The sequence below is a fragment of the Streptopelia decaocto genome (genome assembly GCF_964273445.1).
Source record: "Streptopelia decaocto genome assembly, chromosome: 7".
Classification (NCBI taxonomy): Eukaryota; Metazoa; Chordata; class Aves; order Columbiformes; family Columbidae; genus Streptopelia; species Streptopelia decaocto.
In genome coordinates this window covers 4,290,957-4,312,073 of record NC_138661.1, presented here as the reverse complement: position 1 = coordinate 4,312,073, position 21,117 = coordinate 4,290,957, and the positions used below count along the sequence as shown (strand labels likewise).

General features: G+C 50.1%; 1 protein-coding gene across 6 annotated transcripts in view; it reads left to right on the top strand.

Moving 5' to 3' along the window:
* SAMD4A (sterile alpha motif domain containing 4A) overlaps window positions 1-21,117 on the top strand; it is a 108,810-nt gene that overhangs the window by 59,152 nt on the left and 28,541 nt on the right. For all 6 annotated transcript variants that reach the window (XR_014184602.1, XM_082058235.1, XM_082058233.1 and 3 more), the window contains exon 3: window positions 6,289-6,807. Coding sequence is in view for 5 of the 6 variants with exons in the window: in XM_082058235.1 (XP_081914361.1) it covers window positions 6,289-6,807 (519 nt within the window). In the remaining variant the exon portion in view is untranslated. The remainder of the gene's footprint in view (window positions 1-6,288; window positions 6,808-21,117) is intronic.

Sequence of the window (21,117 nt, the reverse complement as noted above, 5' to 3'; positions counted from 1 at the left end):
AGCTTCTCCTGTGGTGAAAATTGGGATTTTCTGCTCCAGGGCCACCAGCAGCTCCCATCCCTGGCCAGTATGGGGGTCACAGGGCTGGGAGGGGACCTGGCTCTTTAGGGTGCTCATGGTCAGGTGTCATTTTAGCTCATCTCCAGAAGATGTGGGTGCAATGACAGGAACGGGCAGGAGAGCGATTTTGCAGAGTTTCAAAGCAGCAAGGTGGAGTTTCTAACTTTGGGGCTTTCTGTATGCTCAGATTTGCCTGCTGCAAATCTCGATGGTCTTGCCATCCTTTAGAGCAGCGAAAGGCTTGTGATGGAGAGCATCAGGCATCCTTGACGCAGCACCCAGGGCACTAATGAGGCTGTAATTTGATTAGTTCCCACCACCCCGTACACCACCACAGGCAGCGTGCCAGGACCCTGGGATGCGGGAGCCCAGATCTGGGATGCATCCTCACCACAGCTGATCCAGCAGGGCTTGTTCTGGCAGTCACAGAATCACAGGATGTCAGGGGTTGGAAGGGACCTGGAAAGCTCATCCAGTGCAATCCCCCCATGGAGCAGGAACACCCAGATGAGGTTACACAGGAAGGTGTCCAGGCGGGTTGGAATGTCTGCAGAGAAGGAGACTCCACAACCTCCCTGGGCAGTCTGGGCCAGGCTCTGGCACCCTCACTGAGAAGTTGTTTCTTCTCAACTTCAAGTAGAACCTCTTGTGTTCCAGTTTGAACCCATTACCCCATATCTTACCATTGGTTGTCACCGAGAAGAGCCTGGCTCCATCCTCCTGACACTCACCCTTTACATATTTATAAACATTAATGAGGTCACCCCTCAGTCTCCTTCAGCATCTTGGTGGCTGCGCTGGACTCTCTCCAGCAGTTCCCTGTCCTGCTGGAACTGAGGGGCCACAACTGGACACAATATTGCAGGTGTGGTCTCCCCAGGGCAGAGTAGAGGGGCAGGAGAACCTCTCTGACCTACTGACCACCCCCTTCTAACCCACCCCAGGTACCATTGGCCTTCCTGGCCACAAGGGCCCAGTGCTGGCTCATGGTCATCCTGCTGTCCCCAGGACCCCCAGGTCCCTTTCCCCTACACTGCTCTCTAATAGGTCGTTCCCCAACTTATACTGGAACCTGGGGTTGTTCCTACCCAGATGCAAGACTCTACACTTGGCCTTGTTATATTTCATTAACTAAAGCCATCCCAGATGTCCAGGAGTGCCTGGCAGCGGGCAGGGAGGTGAAATGGGGCTCCTGTGTTCAGGGAGAAGGTGGAAAGGGGTTTTGGAGGGGTCACCAGTCCCTCTCCCCCCACCCAGGAGCAGCTCCAGCTTTCCTTCTCCTGCACCGCCCACTCCAGATCCCTCCGTTTTCTGGCAGATAGGATTAAGCCTGACCTTCTGCCACATCTCAGAGGGAGCCAAACCTCTTTCAGATCTAATTATTTTCCATTTTTGTTTAATTGTGCACATCCTGCTGCTGGCTGAGGAGGAGAGTGGCTCCTGCTCCCAGCCTCTCACCAGCCATGAGCTTTCAGATCAGTGCTCCATCTTCTGGGGTTGTTATTTCAAACCCCCGGATCTCTTGGAGGTCTAAGGTGAGTTTCCCAAGGAGTAGCTGTGTCATCATCCTTTGTTTCTTCAGCAATGAACTTCACTCTCAGCCACCCCTGTGCAAGGAAGAAGAATCTGCCCAGGGCCACCTGCCTCCCCCATCCTTCTCCTCCTCCCCAAATTGCCTCGACAGCCATGATAAAATGTGGGGGTGATAAGGGAAGGGGCAGCATCCCTCTGCGAGAAGAGGGAAGAAAATAAGATGGGTTTTCACCTCCCAGGCAGCCGGCCAAGAAGCAAGAGAGAGAGGGGACAGATAAATCAGATTAAGCATGACAAAGAGCTTTGCTTGCAGCAGAATTACATCTGCATATGGAAAATACAGTGATGCTCTGGTGAACAAACGCTCAGCCTTCAGTTGGTGCAAGGGGGAGCTCTGAGTAGTGTGCCCCATATGCTGGAGGTGTTGTGTGCAACCAGTAGCATTTCAAAATCAAGCAACCTGCCCAAGGGACTTGTCCACAGTAGGTGATAAACAGCATCATGTTGTGTCCATGTCTGGCAACCTGGTGCTGCTGGTCCCCATGTTGGGGCTTGAAAGTGGTCACAGGTCAGGTGGTCAACAGTGACTTATGTCAAGCCTGAGCTGATACTGTTTGCAATCATCCTTGGATTTAGACGCAATGTCCCCCTTAGAGCTTCCAAAAGCAAAAGGTAGTTAAGGCTTTCCTCTTGCTTTCTTGGACAATACCTGCATTTCACTATTCTGTGCAAAGCAGCTGAGCTGCTCCAAAGTGTTTTGAGGTTCCTCCTGTCGAGAATACCCTGTACTCAGTTGGTAGAGCCTGGCACAGGGTGGAGAGGTTCATAGAATCATAGAACAGTTTGGGTTGGAAGGGGCCTTCAAAACTCACCCAGTGCCACCCCTGCCATGAGAAGGGACATCTTCACCAGCTCAGGTTGCTCAGAGCCCCGTCCAGCCTGGCCTGGGATGTCTCCAGGGATGGTTCATCCACCACCTCTCTGGCCAACCTGGGCCAGGCTCTCACCACCCTCAGGGGCAAACATTTCTTCCTTAAATTTTGCCTGAATCTCCTCTCTTTTAGTTTAAACCCATCACCCCTTGGTGACCACCAACACTGTTGGTTGTGCTGGGATCTCTCAAAGGGTGGCTTCAGTCCCACTGTGCTTTTGGCAAAAAAATATTGGCCAGCTGGAAGGGCTCAGGATGGTGAATTATGACCCAAGATAAAAATTGCTGTGCAATGCATCAGAAGGTTTATGTCACATCGCTGCTGTGGAATGGACTTCACGTTCTGCTACACTCGTGTAATTTTTACAGCTTCACTTAGGCTATTATTCTTCCGAATCTCATTCTTTAGCACCAAAACAACCTCTCAACATCTCCATGGATATGGGAGGACACACAGAGTACTAGAACTCGTTTCTGCTGCACATGAGGCGGTTCCTTCTCCACCAAAGCTTGTGCTTCTCGGTGCGGTGGCCCGGGATGGCTCGGGCAGGCCATGTTGGGAAGCAGCTCTGGAGGAGGGATGGGTCTGTGGAGAAGTAAATACCACTGCAGAAAGTTCCAGTGAGAGCTGTCGGTGTTTCCAGCAAGCCATCTAGTGGCTTCCTGTTAAAATAGTTGCATGTCCTGAAACTTCGAAGGTGAAGCTGGAGGGGCAAGTGCTGCTCACCCCGGTTGGGTGGAGGAACCGACCTGCAAGGTTTGGCCCTAATTGGGAAAAGACCGTCCTGTAGTAGCCCCATTTTGGGTCATGGGGTGGTGTAAGGGGTGAGTTAGCTGCTGGATGCCAGCGTGGGTCCTCCCAAGAGCAAACCTGGTGGGTGATCCTATAGATGGACGTCCGGATCTTCATTGCGCTGGTGTAAGTTTGGTTACCCTAGCTCAGAAATAGAATGACAGAATAGCATGGGTTGGAAGGGACTTTCAAAGGTCATCTAGTCCAACCGCCCTGCAAATGAACAGGGACATCTTCAGCAAAAATACATGAAGGGTATAAGGATAATCAATGAGTTAGAGCAGCTTCTTCTCTTGTATGGATAGGACACAGCAGACAGGGAGGGAGAACATAAAGTTTTGGGGTTTCTTTTAATAATATGAGAACTCAGGGCATTTTATTTGGTGAAGTTTTGGGTAGTGGTTTTAAAGCAAACAGAAGGAAATCCTTTTTCACCGGACGGTTTAGTTATGACACACTTAGACACAGCCTGCTGCAGGGACTGAAAGTTTGGAGGCTTCATAGAGGGGTTTGGTGAACACTGGAGGAGAGGCTGATCTGGGGCTGGGGATTATCAGACGTGTTGTCTATGTAGATCCTGAGCTACCCTTGGCTGGTGTTTGTATAAGCTGTTCAGAAAAACCTCGGGTGATGGAGATGTCACCATGCACATACAGACAGTCTCTCCCTGCACATCGCTACCCCAACCTGTATGACATAGTTTCTTCATGTCCAACCTCATTCACCTTTGCTGCAATTCCAACCTATTACTAAAAATCCCCAGGAGACATTGCGAGCGGATTGACCACATCAATCTTCCACCTCTCAGACCAATGACAGGCCGCTCGGTGCTGGTTTTGTGTGCAACAAGGCTTTTTTTGACTGGTGTTGAGTCTGTGATGCTCCCTAACCCCAGGCTCTTCCCGGCCTGGTACCGCACAGTGATTTGTTCCCACCTGCATAAAAGCTGGTCTGGGTGAAGATGTCTGTCCTGGTTTTGTTAAAAAACAAGTTTCTCTTTTAGTGAATTTGCCTGTCAGCTAAAGCTTCATATCAGCTGCATTTTCCTGGAGAACCAGATACATGTTTTGGTAAACATAGCAATGGAATGTGAAATTATTGATAAGCATGGATGGACATCTCGGGAGAGGGGCAACGAGAAACAGGTGACCAAGAAACTGACCAACTGTGTATAACATCCCATTCACGTGAATACTTCATATAAAAGTGGGAGATCATGAGGATCTCGTCCCTTCTTCTTTTCCTTTCTGCTTATGGCCGACATTAGGAGAGGACCTTGCTAGTCGTCCCTGCGAACTGAGGCCAGTGAGAGACTGAATCCAGCTCCGGTTGGCTGCAGAGTCCAGTCCAGGACTTTGGCTGCCGGCTCTGCAGTTGCTGAGACTTTCAAGATTGATTTTGTATATTTTGTATTATTTTCTCTATTTTTATCAGTAGCATTAGTAAAACATTTTTAATTTTTCCAGCTCTCTTCTCTCTGTCCTTCTTTCCCTCCCGATCGCCTGTGCTGAGTGGGAAGGGGGAGAGGGAGTGGGCAAAAGGGGGAAGTGGGTGGAGAGGAGGTTAACAATACATCTGCCAGGGTTTTATTGTCACCCCGCAATCTAAACCCTTGACAATGTCCCTGCTCATGGCAGGGGTGGCACTGGGTGCGCTTTGAAGGCCCCTTCCCACCCAAACTGTTCTATCATTCTGTGCTTGCACCTACTTAATACATCTGGGTTTTTTACGACTTTTCTCCCTGTCTCAACATTGTTTGAGTTCTAATCCACTTTTCTAGAGTGTTTTCATTTCTCCCAGCATGATACCTACACATTATTCAATAAGTAATAATAAATGCATTCACATTTATCACATCACCCGTCTCAGCGGTGACACACCGGGTAGTGTCACGGCCAGGACACGTCTCCTGGCTCAGCACGTCCTCCCAGTCTGTGACGGTGAATCACCAGCAACGACTCTCTCCATATGGTTTCCCGATGAGTTGTGTGCCCACATTAGGGTAGTTTCGCCCGAGCTGTTTCTCTGGTGTGCTGCTGAGGGAGCCGCGTGCGGCAGCACCAATGAATATCAAGATATACGGCGCTGCCTGCTTCTCCGCCTGTTCACAGGCCAGTTACTCTGTCACAGAAGGAAATTAAATTGTTCTTGACAAATAGGCGTCGGCAGTCACTTATCATCTTGTTATCTTCTAAGTGCTTACAAATAGGTTGTTTCATTATTTGTTCCATCAATTTTCCAGGAGTTTGAGTTAAGTGACCAGTTTGTAATTCCTTGGCGTTTTCCTTTTGCATATTTTCTAAAGCTAAACCCTATGTTTGTGCTTTTTTTTTTTTTCCTGGTCTTCTAAATCTTCTCCTATCTTCCATGAGCTAAGAGAGGAACAATAGCTGCTTTAGCTGAGCCCTTTCCTAAATACATTTGTGGCAGCTTATCACACCCGACTGGCGGATGAACCAACACCCCGGGTTGGTTCTTGCCCTCCTGCTGGGATGCTTCTTCCCTTCACCCTCCATAGCTCTTGCCCGTGTTAGCTCGTTTGAACCTTGAGCTTTTCCATTTTCCAACCAGTGATTTCAAAAGGTTAGGTTTATCCATAAAGCGCTTTTGTGTAGTGTTTCGTGTAATCTGCAGCGATACAGAAAATCTGGGCTGAACCGCGACTTCGATTAACATCAGGGCAACAGCAGTGGAGCTACGTGGCCGTAGAGGTGGATGTAATTTGGCTACTTCAGTGGATTTCAGGAGTGTCTCGTAATTCTGGGCCTCCAGTTCGGCACAATTTGCCATGACCTGTGTTTTTGGAGACTGATGGCCCCCCTGCCTGGGAGATGCTCCCTCAGTGGCATCACGCATCAGGCATCCCTTTGGTGTGTCGTATTTACCCTGCCAGGGCCTATTTATTTGTTTATTAGCTCCGTTTGCCGATTTCTCAATTCTCTTCTTGTTTTCTTTTCTATTCCTTCAACAGGAATCATTAACCAATGGCAACAGGAATCCAAGGATAAAGTGATTTCCCTATTGTTAACCCACCTGCCTTTACTGAAGCCCGGAAACATCGAGGCAAAAGTCGAATACATGAAACTCTTGCCTAAAATCCTGGCCCACTCGATCGAACACAACCAACACATCGAGGAAAGCAGACAGCTGCTGTCCTACGCCTTGATACACCCCGCCACCTCCTTGGAGGACAGGAGCGCCCTGGCCATGTGGCTCAACCACCTGGAGGACCGCACGTCGGGTGGCTTCGGCGGCCAGAGCAGGGGTCGCTCGGATTCGGTGGACTACGGGCAGACGCACTACTATCACCAAAGACAAAACTCCGATGACAAACTCAACGGATGGCAGAACTCTCGAGACTCGGGCATAAGCGTCAGCGCTTCCAGCTGGCAGGACAAAAACCTGGCGTGCGAGAACGGCCATCTGCCCCTCTACTCCTCCTCCTCCGTCCCCACCACCATCAACACCATCGGCACTAGCACAAGCACCAGTAAGTACCCACGGGAAGCACTGGGGACGGCCACCCACAGCACGGTCCCCTCATCCTGCTAGAGAAGATCGCTTTGCCGTGGTTAGCAGAGGGGCTGGGTTCATCTGGGCCATAGAAAAACTACCTTTTTCTTTTATTTTCTTTCCCCTACCTGCTTTTTTATTTCCTGCCTGCCTTTTTTAATTTTTTGGTTCTCTAGTCCTGTGAGACTTTAAAGACCTGGCAGCTGGAGAGGAGGGAAAAACAGCCGAGAAGCTGTAAGAGTAAATACGTGTGTTATTGAAGGCAGCTCTTTTTCTTTCATGTAGCTCCATCTAGGTTTACAGTTCACATTTCAAGTGTTCCTAAAGCAAATGGGGAGCTGATGCTTCATGTCCAAAAGTTTGCTGGGGGACTTGAGACAAGTCCAGAATGAACTGGGGACTTGGGACGAGTCCAGAAGTGAGTTGGGGTCTTACTGTGAGGAACTGGGATTGGGGTCCCCAAAGTGCAGGCATCGTTTTTGGAAGCAGGGTTGGTATCCATGATCTTTGGGGTGTATCTGAAAACATCCTGTTGTATCTGTAGCGCACAGAGGTGTGAAGGTGGCGGTGATCCGGGGGATTCGATGCACAATCCTCAGTGTTTTCCAGGAGACTTGGGTTGTTCTTCCCCCGTGGAGGCCCTGCCAGGCTTTGGTGGGAGCGGTGGGTGGTGCAGAGCCCAGCCCAGGGCTTGGACACTCGGGGACACTGCAGAGCACCGTGGCGGGAGGTTTATCACTGGTTTTGCATGGAGATGTGGTGCAGCTGTAACTGCTTTTTAAAGCAGCTGTTGAGGCCTGTGAGCCATCCTTGGGAGAGGAGGAACAAAACATCTTCTCGGGGGGGTCCAGGAGCTCCTCTGCTGTCACCTGCGGTGACTGTCACCAGCTCACCAAGGCTGGATGTCCTCCCTCACTTTGTGGTGTTCAGAAGGTCTCTCTCTCCAGGATGCTTGGCATCTCCTTAGATACAAGGGATGCAGAGAGCACTTCAGGGAGAAGTGGCTTCCTGCGGCGAGGGCGCTGGCTTCTCTATCAGCGTGTGGAAAGCCACAATTAAAGAGCTGAAAGCTTTAAAATGGTCACTGAAGGCTTCTGGGTTTTTCCCTCTGCTGTAATAAATGCTTTTTTTAGGTGGTGTTTCAAATCGACAATGATACAAAGCATGGCTCTGGGTTCAGTGCTGTAGCACCCTGGTCCCTGCCTGTCCAGGGTCCATCCTTTCAGGCAGCGCAAGGGGGGATTTAACAGAAGGGTCTCAGCTTCTCCACTGACTCTGATCATCATCCCCATCTCATCTTCCATGTTTCAAGCCCTGGCTCCTGCTGCCATGGGGTTGCGTGTGATTCAGCTTCTCCGAGGGCTGGGTCCCTGCACTGCGGAGCAGAGCTGTTCCAGGGTGAAAGGCTTGACGAGGGGGCAGGGTGAGAAGAACTGCGGATATATTTGCAATTAGTCTGTTAAACCTCTCCAGTGATTAATTTTGGGGGGTTCTTCCTCGTGGTTGCATTCCCCTGGTGGTTTGGAGGCTTTGGAAGGAGGTGGCTTCAGAAGGGACCTGGTTCCTCACGTCAAGGGAGGGCTGATGGGTACAGCAGGTTCATCACTGGCAATGGCTGAAGCTCCACAAGGTGCGTTAGGTCTCAAAGGATGCTTTCAAAAACCTCTTTGTGTTTCTTCGAGCCTTTTTGCGTGCACATACCTCTTAGTGACCCACCTCTGGCCCAACAGAGTCCCCAGGTATTAGCACAAGGTGCGGAAACCCAGGCAACAGCCGAATTACTCAGCAGTGCCCGAACCGCTGTACTGCTGCGGTTTTCCCTAAATTCAAAGTGTTGGTGGCAGCGTGTTCAGACAACCTGCGGGCTGAGCTGGAGACGACCTGACCACACTTTATATGTTAGTTCATAAGCTTCCTTAATGCAATATTTGCTCAGACAAAAGCACAGTGAGTCCACAGACAGATGCTAAAAAATAAACACGGCTGTCAGCCTTTGTCCCAGCCCCTTGAGTCAATCAATACGTCCATTAATCTTCTGTTCCAAAGCAAAGCCCTCAAACTCTTCCTGTTTGTTTAGGTTTTAGTGTTATTATTTTTAAATTCTGTCTCTTGGAGGTGTTTATCTGGGCAGGGGCTTAATCCAGGAACACCCTGCAGGGCACAGCCTTCCCTGACCCGCCTGGTCCTGATGCCAAAATGGGGCAAAGTCTTTCCTGGAGGAGTAACGTGGTGATTTTGCTCAAGGTATTTTCACCTGGTTTTGTGGCATAATTAGGTGTAACGCTATTATGGTGTCAGGTTTAAATATGGGTGGCTGAAGCTCACGTGACGCTTTGCTTTGTGCTGCCCTCGTCTTTGACTTGACCTAGACCCGGGCTTTGAAACTTGGTTCAGGCCTGGTTCATCTCCAGCTTTCTCTTTCTTAATGGCACTGGCTGATGTTAGACGAGGTTTAAGGAGATGGTGGAGTCCTCCAGCCTTTACAGGGCAAGTCTGGAGCACTTTGAAGGTGTCACTCTGGATTTACACCAGTAATAGTGATCCAGGGATGGGACCAGCATCGTAAGTGATGGGTTTGGGTCTGGAGTGATCTGAGGGTATGGACTCATCCAAAGTTTGGAAGTTCATGCCCATCCACTGCATCACCGTTACGGCCTCTCCCTGCTTTCTCAGCCCATCCCGCAGAGCTTGACCTGCAACTTTAAACCCAGCTTTATGTGCCAGGAGTACAAGTAGCCTCGGCCTGGGCTTGGGAGCGTAAGTGGGCAGGAGGCCAGAGCTGCTCCAGGCGTGGTGGGACAGGGTGAAGCCCAGAGCCCCGGCTCTGCGGCCGAGTCAGGCGGTGGTTGCAAAACACCCGGGTTGCACAATGCCTGTGCGGTGAAGATGGGGCCTGGAAACTCTGAGAGGACAGAAAAAAGCAGCTGGCGTGCAAAGCTGCAGACCGAGAGCTTCTTGGATGGAGGCTCCAGCTCCTTTCCCCTGTGTAATTGGTTCCACTTGAGTACGATGTGATGTCAAATGCGTTTTGGTTGTCAAACAGAAGTACAGCGTAGCTTAACCCTCTGTTTTCCGCATGATCAGAAGGGATTATGTACAGAGGAGAAGGAGGGTCTGCTGTTAAATACACTTGTCCAGCACTGAGAAGGTGGGATGCAGAGAAACTGGTCTGAACTGCACTGTAAGGTCTGCGAGCAAGAAGAAAGCACAAAGTTTGGAGGGAGTGATAGCTACTCTGGTTGGCAATAACGAGCTTATTGAACCACAGCTAAAGAGGTAAAGATATGGTTCCTGGCTCCGACATGCATCTGCCGGACAAGTGTATCGGTCCTCTGCTCCCACTGTATAACCTGGGATAAAAATATTACTTATTGTGTCGATGTAGAGGTTTTAAACTAAAGGAGAGAGATTCAGGCTGGACATGAGGAAGAAATTGTTGTCCTTGAGGGTGGTGAGAGCCTGGCCCAGGTTGGCCAGAGAGGTGGTGGATGAACCATCCCTGGAGACATCCCAGGCCAGGCTGGACGGGGCTCTGAGCAACCTGAGCTGGTGAAGATGTCCCTGCTCATGGCAGGGGTTGGACTAGATGCTTCTTTTCTCTTCTACTGATGGCCTTTATTACACTTGAGCTTTTCAGTAGTGGTAGATGGGGGCATCAGTTGTCTTGCTAATGCCCTCTAGTGTTACATGTAGCCATCAGAGAACATCTCGAAGAGTCACCCACATTGCCAGCATCTCATCACTACAATAGCTTGCTAATTCTGTAGCTTAAAAACAGAGTCGTTGTACAAAGGGATAAGATGTGAGCAGAGTTGTTTCCTCAAATCCACACAGAATATGCACAAATACAACAACAAATGGGACCGAGAGCAAGGATAACACAGAATCGTAGAATTATTTAGGTTGGATAAGACCTTTAAAATCCTCAAGTCCAACCATAGTCTTCTACTCCAGCTCTGAACAGCAGATCCAGATTTCCTGTCCCCTCTATAAATTCAAAGCACTTTGTCCCTTTGAGATACCATCTGCAGCTCTTTAAACCATCACTCAGCAGGCAAGGAGATGAACAGTCACCTGGGCTCAGCCTGGAAGCTGTCAACCACTGGAGATGGTAGCGGCAGCCAAGGACAAGAGCGATGGCTTTTTGGGGTATCAGCAATGCTGGGGAGAATCTGCTACTGCTCTTGAGTGGTCCCTGCAGAGCTGTGTTTTATGGCCAAAGTCCATTCCTGCTGTTGAGGACACTCGGTTTGGCTTGTCCCTCACCCTTTGGTTAGCAGGGAGGTGTCCAAAATCAAACCAGAGCAAGCTTTGCCCATTCTCTGTGAGCTGGTCTGCTGGCCAGGATGGTTGTAGTTGATGTGCTTCTGTGTACTTGTTCACAGGGGCTCGAGGTGAAGATGTATGATGGCATTTTGGCCAGGAAACTTGGCTGGCCCAACCTTCTGGTCTGTCACTGTGTCAGCATCCGTGTTGCTGTGTTCAGTGTTTCCTAACCCAGTGTACTAAAGTGTCTTGATGGACTCTTGTATTTGAGTGATGGTCAGAACTTGTTCTGCCCTTGAGACTTCCCATTGCTTTTTGTTCCTCCTTTCAGCCCGTTTTGGCACATTCCCTTCACCTCTTTGCTCCCAGATGTTCTCTCTTCTCTCTGTGTCTTTGGCCAGAAAAGGGGGGTGACCAACAAAAGGCAACTTGGTGCTGAGGTCCCACCTGTAACGCATCTCCATGAGGGTCTTAGACTGACATCAAAGCTAATGAGCCTGCCTGTCATCTTCCGAAATAGCACACTCTGCACTGGAAGGAAAAAAAAATGAGGAGATTCATGTGGTGTCATGGAAGTAACTCATCAACCCCTGGACTGGGTGCTGGTGAAGCTGCACCTCGAATCCTGGGGTCAGTTTTGGGCCCTTCACACCAAGAAAGGCCTTGAGGTGCTGGAGCGAGTTGAGAGGAGGGAATGGAGCTGGTGAGGGGCTGGAGCACAAGTGTGATGGGAGCGGCTGAGGGACCTGGGGGTTCAGCTGGAGAACAGGAGCTGAGGGGAGACCTTCTGATCTCTGAACTGCCTGAAAGGAGCTTGGAGCCGGGAGGAGGTTGATCTCTTCTCTCAAGTAACAAGTAATAGGACCAGAGGAAATGGCCTCAAGTTGTGCCAGGGGAGGTTTAGACTGGATATAAGGAAAAATTTCTTCCCCAAAGGGCTGTGGGGCATTGGAACAGGCTGCCCCGGGCAGTGTTGGAGTCACCATCCCTGGTGGGGTTGAACACAGATGAGGTTCTCAGGGACATGGGTTAGCGCCAGGGCTGGATTAATGTTTGGACTTGATGATCTTGAGGGTCTCTTCCAGCCAAAATGATTCTGTGGTTCTGTGCCCCTTGCCAAGCACTTGGCTTTGGACGTAGCTCCCAGGCCAGCATGTCAGATGATGTCTCTCCTGTTCAGCCAGGACTTGCTGTTCACAGGTAGCATCTCTCCCAGGCCATGCACAGCCTTTGGGGCAGAAGAAGTTTGTTGCCCACAGTAGATGCCTTTGGGGGACTGCAGCTGGCAAAGCAGAGCTGGTGTTAGCCCAGGCATCAGCCAGCACAGACACAGAGATGATATCCTGCCTGCCATACCCATTCTGATCTCGCACAGGCGCAAGTGACCCCAGGGGACACATGTACAGCCTGTAGCAGCTCAACACCAAAGGGTGCTTTCAGGCACTTAAATAACCTGCCGTTGCAAACAGCCCCATTGTCGGGAAAGCGGCGAGGAGGCTGGTGGTTGGTCTGGGTGGCTGGTGAAGAGGAGGAGGAGCAGTGGCCACCACTCCTTGAAGAGCACATGTCACACATGCATCCCCTGGGACTGCTCCATTGCTTCCTCCAGACCTGCTATTAGTACACGCAAGGTTCGATCCTTGCACGTAGCCACACATCTCCATACTGGGCACCACTCCCAGATTCACATACCCTACACACAAAGCAATGGCTCCGTGGATTCCTGGCTAGAATGAGGCCACCTAATTTGGGAACCTCTATTCCGGCAGCACCTGGGGACACTCCCACCCTCTTGGCATGTGAAGTGCTGGTGCAATCACCAGCTGTAAGCGTGCCCTGGTTTTGCACGGCCGTTAGCACGTTGCTTGTCTATTGGTGCTGGGGTAGGACACCATCCTCGACCTGCAGGTCTGGGTGTGGGGAGAGCTTGAAACTTGCGGCTCCGATTCTGCCTCCACTTTCCTTACAGCAGCCCAGGTGTCCCGGGGAGGGGCATTAAGAAGCAGCAGTACTTAAAAGGAGCCTATAAGAAGGATGGGGACAGACTTTTTAGAAGGATGTGTTACAACAGGACAAGGGGTGATGGTTTTAAACTAAAGGAGGGAGATTCAGGTCAGACATGGGGAGGAAATTGTTGGCCCTGAGGGTGGTGAGAGCCTGGCCCAGGTTGGCCAGAGAGGTGGTGGCTGAACCATCCCTGGAGACATCCCAGGCCAGGCTGGACGGGGCTCTGAGCAACCTGAGCTGGTGAAGATGTCCCTGCTCATGGCAGGGGTGGCACTGGATGGGCTTGGAATGTCCCTTCCAACCCAAACTATTCTGTGATTCTATGGTTTTCTGCATTATCCTGTGGTTCTTGGGACTCCTGTTGCAAATGAATCACACTTCTGACCTGGAAGTGGTGCTGAAGCCAACAGTGCAGCTGATTGATGCTCTCCACGCTCTGGAGCAAAGTCAGACATCCCCAGTAATTCTCCATACCCCTCAACAGTCTCATGTGTCAGTTGACCAGGAGGTTTTGTTGATGGATGGACCCTCCTAAACCCAGGTATATTTTACCAGCCATCCTGCTGCCTGGCAGATACTGGCACAGACAACAGAAAGCTCTGTTTACTCATTGCATAAGAGCTTGTTGCTCCCCTGAGGGAAGCTTTGCTTTTCCCATCTCCCCATGAGCACCCTTGGGTCCCCTCTGCATTTTGTGTCACCACCGGAGCCAACGTCAGCGTGAGGCCGGGGGCTCCATTTGGGAGCCACGTACCCAGGGATGCTGCTCAGAACCTCTTCTGTTAACTGAAAAAAAACCCCAGATTCGTGATGTTTTCCTGCGCATCTTCATGTGGTGAGAAACCCCTGGAGGTAATTGCCTTCCCATGGGCTCATCCTTTGGAAGCGTGCAACTCCAGGCTTTGGCAAGTAAAGTAATGGAGATAGATGAGCTTCTCCTTCCCCCCCACCATCAAGCAGCAGCTGCAGGGAATGGCAGGAGGGCAGCAGGGAGGGAAGGAGGTGCTGGATTTGGATTCATCCGAAGCGACTCCGGTCTCCCCCCTGACTGCGGCGTTGCACAGGGACTTGCTGTGTTCCCCTGGCTCAGTAACGTGCTGCTATTTAATTAACTTTTGACTTCTGGTTTGAAGGAGCAGTGCACAAAATAGTTATTTACTCCATTTGGAAATTCTTTTAATCGTTACCATAATTATAGCTTCCTCCTCTTTTATTTTTTTAATATATTTTTCTTAGTGGGGGAAGGGAGGGAGGGGGAATATTTGCCACTCTCCTTGTGGTTATCACATCCTTCAAATTACTAAAAGAGGCTGGGATAATAGGTCTGGTGATTATATATAGGCACCATCTGCTCTGTGGCTGCTTCCTATCAAAGTGCAGTTAGCAGAGTGCAAGAAGGATATTTTCTCTGCAGCTATATTAAGACTGTTTGCATCTCAGCTCCACAGCAAAGCTCTCTGCATGCAAATGGATCAAACGCGCTGTAATCAATGGCTCTGTTTTGGCAGCCTTGAAGCTGAATTTTGGTGGGTTTTTTTAATTTTTATTTTGCCCTCAAGTTTGCTGTTCCCATTTGTTATGCAATTTTATTTGAGGCTGGCTGCTCCAAATTTAATGTTTTCTTGTAACCATAGTCCCCCCGCTGTTTGCTGAGCAATGTAGTCCCTTGTTAGCCGGCGCAGAGATCTGTGTCATAACTCAAACGCGAGGCGATATCTGAGCAATCAGGAATGTTTTTGGAGGATGATGAGAGCAGATTTTTAAGGATGCATAAGCCCTTGATTTGTTGGAAACTGAGCTGAGTTAATTTGGGGCAATAATAGGAAAGAATTAATACGCGTTGTGTGATAGCAGCTGTGCTGTCCCATTCCTCTCTGTGACCAGTAACCACCCGGTATTATTTACATCTTCTCACGTGGGGAACTGGATACTGCGTTTACCCCTCAGAGACCCAACAGGGTTTTCTTCTCGCCTGGAGTTGGTAAGATTTTAGGCTCTTGGAAGAAGAAGAAGAAGAAGAAGAAGAGGAAGAAGAAGAAGACGACGATAGAGGAGAAGGAATAAGACATTGGCAGCCTGGAGGGAGGGTGCTGCGATGGGCTGGAGGCCAGAGGAATTCGTCTTGCAAAATCCAGGTCATGGTGCCTACAGGAGAGGAGGACTAAATGGCTTTTTTTCAATGAGTGAAAGTGGATAAAAAGAGACAAGGGGGGAGTAAACCCCAAATAAGTCAGTGCGGATGGAAGAAGGTGCAGTGCTGCAGCAAAGTCCTGTTTCTTTCTGGGTGAAATTTCATAGAATCATAGAATGTCAGGGATTGGAAGGGACCTGGAAAGCTCTTCCGGTGCAATCCCCCATGGAGCAGGAACACCCAGATGAGGTTACACAGGAAGGTGTCCAGGCGGGTTGGAATGTCTGCAGAGAAGGAGACTCCACAACCCCCCTGGGCAGCCTGGGCCAGGCTCTGCCACCCTCACCGGGAAGAAGTTTCTTCTCAGGTTTAAGTGAACCTCTTATGTTCCAGCTTAAACCCCTTACCCCTTGTCCTACCATTGGTTGTCACCGAGAAGAGCCTGGCTCCATCCTCCTGACACTCACCCTTTATATATTTATAAACATTAATGAGGTTACCCCTCAGTCTCCTTTTGTCCAGCTCCAGAGCCCCAGCTCCCTCAGCCTTTCCTCACCCGGGAGATGCTCCACTCCCTGCAGCATCTTGGTGGCTGCGCTGGACTCTCTCCAGCAGTTCCCTGTCCTGCTGGAACTGAGGGGCCACAACTGGACACAATATTCCAGGTGTGGTCTCACCAGGGCAGAGTAGAGAGGAAAGAGAACCTGATGACGACGTTGTGGGTTGCATATCAGGTAAGACACACGTTGTCCTCCTCTATATTTTCACTCCTGAAGGCATGCCATCTCCTTGTACGCACTCCACAGATTTTTAACAACTCCATTGGATTATTGGATCCCACTTTCTTGGCTCGATTATAGAGGTTTCACACTCAGCCGTTCCACTTGACTGGCTTGAGCCCCTTCTTTTCTTACTCCCGGTTTCCCACAGGTTGCATATTGCTGCATAGAGGTTGTACATCTTCCAGCTTGGCCTCCAGAAGAGATGGTAACTGATAGAAGGGTTTCTCCATCTGAAGTGTGACACGTGGTAGAAAGCGATGCTGTCGGTGCTCTCAGCAGGCAGATGCTCCTCAGACCAGGGATCTGAGTAGCAGCTGGTGGAGGCAGCCTGAGTGGACCAGATGCTCTTGGACATCTCCTGTGGGTGGAAAGGACCGTAGGAAAGAGAGTTTCTGCCTCCCAGCGCCGTGTATCTGCCTTGATCCGCGAGCAGGGGAGGAATTTCCCCCAGGAGACCAAAAAAAAATCACTGAATTCTGGGATAATTATGGAGAGTTAGTACAGCACAGCGGCATTGTTATTAATGGGCTGGGATTCCCCAGGGGCAAACACTGTTTTCTCTGTGGTTTGTGTATAAATGTAGGAGAAAAACCACATTGATTGGCCTGGAGATCAGGGCGTTGCGTTTACCCAGAGAGCAGCGTGGTTTAGGGCAGCACCTTTTAGGATAAGGAGTAATGGTTTTAAACTAAAGGAGGGGAGATTTAGGCTGGACATGAGGAAGGAATTTTTTACACTGAGGGTGGTGAGAGCCTGGCCCAGGTTGGCCAGAGAGGTGGTGGCTGAACCATCCCTGGAGACATCCCAGGCCAGGCTGGACGGGGCTCTGAGCAACCTGAGCAACCACCAAAAGCTGCCTCTACACCTCTTTAGGTGGAACCCCGCTCCTGCTGCCGCACAAATGAGTGAATAATAATAACATACAATAACAGCAATTCCCACCAGAGCCAACGAGTGGCTCCACGTGTGCTCGTGCAGGCAGGGGCTGGTGAAACCCTCTGGGGTCAGCAGAGACGTCCCTGTCTCTGGCTGAGCCTGGACGGGGCCTCATATGCCCTGCTTGGAGAGAGCAGCAACAAACGGGTTATTGTTTCTCTGTCCTGTTTCTTGAACAGGAAACCGTGATTAAAAACGTCATTTTTTAGAAAGAAAAAGTTTGCTTGACAGGCTTTTCTTCAGTCTGTTCTTCTTCCTAATTTCTCTGCTTGAGGCAGAACTCTGCTTATATATATATATATATTTTATAATGCACACAGCTACTCGGTGGGCATTTGCATTTAGGAGCTTTGGTTTCACCCCCCATGGGTTATATCAACCCGTTTCAGAGGCAAAGACGTAGTTTATCCGGTACTGTACAAATGCAGTTAAAAGTCACAAAAAGGGGAAGAAAAGAAAATAAAAGGCACAAAATAAACGCTCCAAGGGTTAGGGGACGTTGTGCCGAAAAATGTTCCGTCGGGTTCTGCATTGGCCAGGCTGGAGCTGCCTGTGGCGGTGTGGGGAGCGGGTGAATGGGGTGCCCAGGAAGGAGGACTAGTGCCAACCGGGCAGCGTTTCCAAGGGTCCCGGGCACAGAAACGCTGGAAAAGCCGTGAGAATTGGTTTGCCAGCGCGGGAAAGCCTTCCTGAGAGGACGATGCTCCGTGACCGGGGTAGCAAGGGGGAGGAGGAGGAGAGGACCCGGTTGAACTTTGCGGTTGCTTTGCAAAAAGGGGGTTTTGCAGGAGCTGCGCAGGATTTCCCCTCTGTGGAGGTGCCTCAGGGACCGTGTGGCCTCAGTGGATTAAAAACATCCCCATTTCCTATAGCAAATCAGGATCAACCTGCTGCTCCAGGTACCTACAGACCAGAAAAGGAATCGTACGTGATCAGACTCTGCCGGAGGATGCACCTTAACCAGCTTTGCAGCCAAGAAGTGCTGTTTTTAGACTAAAACCCAACAAAATCTCTAAAAGAGTTCAGTATGAAGCACTTTTTCCTTTCTCCAGCTGTGCGATTATTCTGAATTGTAACCTGCTGTATGGACGGTGCGTTGGTGGAAGGGTTGTGAGGTTGTTGTCAAGGTCCTCTGGGTGTCAGGGACCCGGTGGGGACCGGAGGTGGTCTGAAGGTGCCTCTGTACCCAGCAATGGGTTTGGCTCTTGGTGGAGATCCTCATATCAGCCCCATGAGGGTCTTGTCAAGGACTTTTGCAGCACTTTAAGCCGGGTTTAGTGAAGGGTGCATTGGAGCAGAGGGAAACCTTGTTGGACATTGCATGCCGCTTGGAGGAATGTCTGTCTGCAGAGACCGCTTCCTCAGCTCTAGTGACAGGAATGGGTGGCTTTTCCCTTCTTAGGCTGTAAAAAATTGGCCAAAAACCCAGAGAAACCACAATACAAATGTGTGATGCTGTTCCACATGGTCTTCAGTGAACAAAGCCCCTCTTGAAATCAGCCCTTGCCTACCAGAACAGGCAACACCACTTCAAAAAGGAAGAGAGAAAAAAAATACACTAAACCCAGGGCTTCACTGGGAAATCACTTGCAGCCTCAGAATTCCTATAAGCATGTTCTTGTGCCTGCCAGCCCAGCCCATGTCTGACCCGTGCTGAAGCTGGTTTTGCCCGGGAAGGCGGTGGCCCCGCAGGGATGCTCCTTGCTGCTCCAGCCTTGCCGCAGCGCAGTCTGCAGCCACCTCATGCGACGAGGAGCCCGCACACCGGGACGGTTGCATCGTCACCATCACTCCTTCTCACTCCTCTTATTTTTTTTCATCTGGGAATGTTAAACCGAGCTTGGTTTGAAGCTTGAGAGCACTTTAGCAGCACCTCATACAGCAGCCCTTTTTAGCAGGGCCTGTTGCAACAGGACAAGGGATGATGGATTTAAACTAAAGGAGGGAGATTCAGGCTGGACATGAGGAAGAAATTGTTGGCCCTGAGGGTGGTGAGAGCCTGGCCCAGGTTGGCCAGAGAGGTGGTGGCTGAACCATCCCTGGAGACATCCCAGGCCAGGCTGGACGGGGCTCTGAGCAACCTGAGCTGGTGAAGATGTCCCTGCTCATGGCAGGGGGGGCACTGGAAGGTCCCTTCCAACCCCAACCATTCTGTGATTCTATGATACATCTCAGCAACGCTGGCTCCAGATTATTGATCACATTTATCCCTAGGACACAAAACATCCCAAGCTCGTCTCAAAGGCATTCTATTTAACAGCAACTGCAAGCTTCTAGTTGACCTGGATCCTGAGGCCACAAGGAGTTTTCTTGCAAGGAAACACGTTCTTGTGTGGGCTGAGCACAACCTCTGTGGCTGTTTAGAGCCGTGGCAGGGGAACAAAGAGGCAATACAAGCCCATGTATCTTGGGAAGGACCATGATCTGCTCCAGTCCCCATCCCATTGGGTACCCGGGTAGAAGGAGCCAAACTGGGCATTGCCTTTGCAGAGTGATGGTGGGTCCTTAGGGAGCAAATGGCTCTTGCACCATCTAAGTGAGCCCACGGCGGGCAGGAAAACACTTGTAAACCAGAAATGGGACACACAAGTCGTAGGGGATCCATGTGCCAGCGTGGCTTGGACTTCGGAGTGGTGGTTTCCTCCCTTTGTTCGTCCAGCTCACCCCGCCGCGGTGCTCAGAAGGGCAGGCCGTGCCTCTGGCTGCCTCCTGGAAGCTTATCTTACCCTCAAATAATATATTAGATTTCCTTTTTAAATTAAAGCTTAATGTTTTTGTAATTAAAAAAAATGCTTGAGTGTAAGGTTTTAAACTCACACTTGTATTTCTTCTGTTGAATTTAAGCACACATGGACCATTTGTTTTAGAAATAGCTTGAATAAGTGACTTGTTCAGCTCGGCCGTCAGCAGCCCCATATTCACCTCGGATCATCCAAAATCACGCAGGATTGTCAAAAGCAGGGAAGGAGCTACGCTCAACTGACACTTTCAAAATCATTAGCGACATCCTCTATTTAAAGATACTGAGGGCATGAACACAAGACGCAGCATTAATAAATACACATAATCATTAATCCCCTTTCTGAGGGTTACAAATTAAAAGAGGAAGAGGTGTGTGCACAGCAGGCAGGTGCCATCCCAGGGTCCGCAGCATTTATAAGCCTGGGTGTCTGTTACAGCCAGAAAGGCTTAAGCAGAGCCTGAAGTTAGGCCAGTGCTAAGAGCTCTTAAATAATCTATGTCTGGTGCCCAGAGTAGCAGGGGTGGTTTTGAAGAGCTGGTGACTTTCTCTGCTCGTAGCATCCTCTGCAGAGGAATTACGCCCGCTGCATCCTGTGAAGTTGTGTGAATTGACTTGCAGTTCAGTGAAAATGCTTGTGGTTTAGTAAAACATGGCCTGTTGGACCCCAGTGTTGCGTTATCTCAGGGAAATAAATGGAACAAATGTTGATGTGTTGCGCTGGATGATTTCTAATTGTTCCTGGCCATCCTGTGGAGTTGATTATTTCTCCTCCAGCCAACACTGGCTTCTAATTAGGGGACCTAAAATTAAGATGAAAGAGCAGCAGTTTGTAAGGGTATTGCTGCTCAGAAAGGAATCTGGTCTGGATTTAAGCCAAATATATCCTCTTGTTTGCAAGATTTTGGTGGGGAGAGGATGACTTAGAGGCTGCAGGGTACCAGCTGCTGCAGACACCCTGTAGGAGGGAGAACTGACAGATCAGCCCTTTGCCTCCAAAAGGGGACAATTAGCTCCTGTCCTCCTTGCCTGTTCCACCGTATCTCTTACTCATCCGAAAGCCATAAATATTTCCTAAACCAGAGGTTTTTCTACAACAAATTCAAGGTGGCTTTTATCCCGCAGGCCATGCAGCTGCAGCCAGGGGCAGCAGGCACAGAAGGGGCTTTAAGCGGTGCTGCTGCGATGCTCAGCCCTGGTGATGCATTTCAACTGATTTATCAGATTTTTTCCCATATTTCCCACCATATCAATATGTTTTTTTAATGCTAAATATCTTGGGTTGGAAAGGACCTTCCCAGCTCCCCCAGTGCCACCCCTGCCATGAGCAGGGACATCTTCACCAGCTCAGGTTGCTCAGAGCCCCGTCCAGCCTGGCCTGGGATGTCTCCAGGGATGGTTCATCCACCACCTCTCTGGCCAACC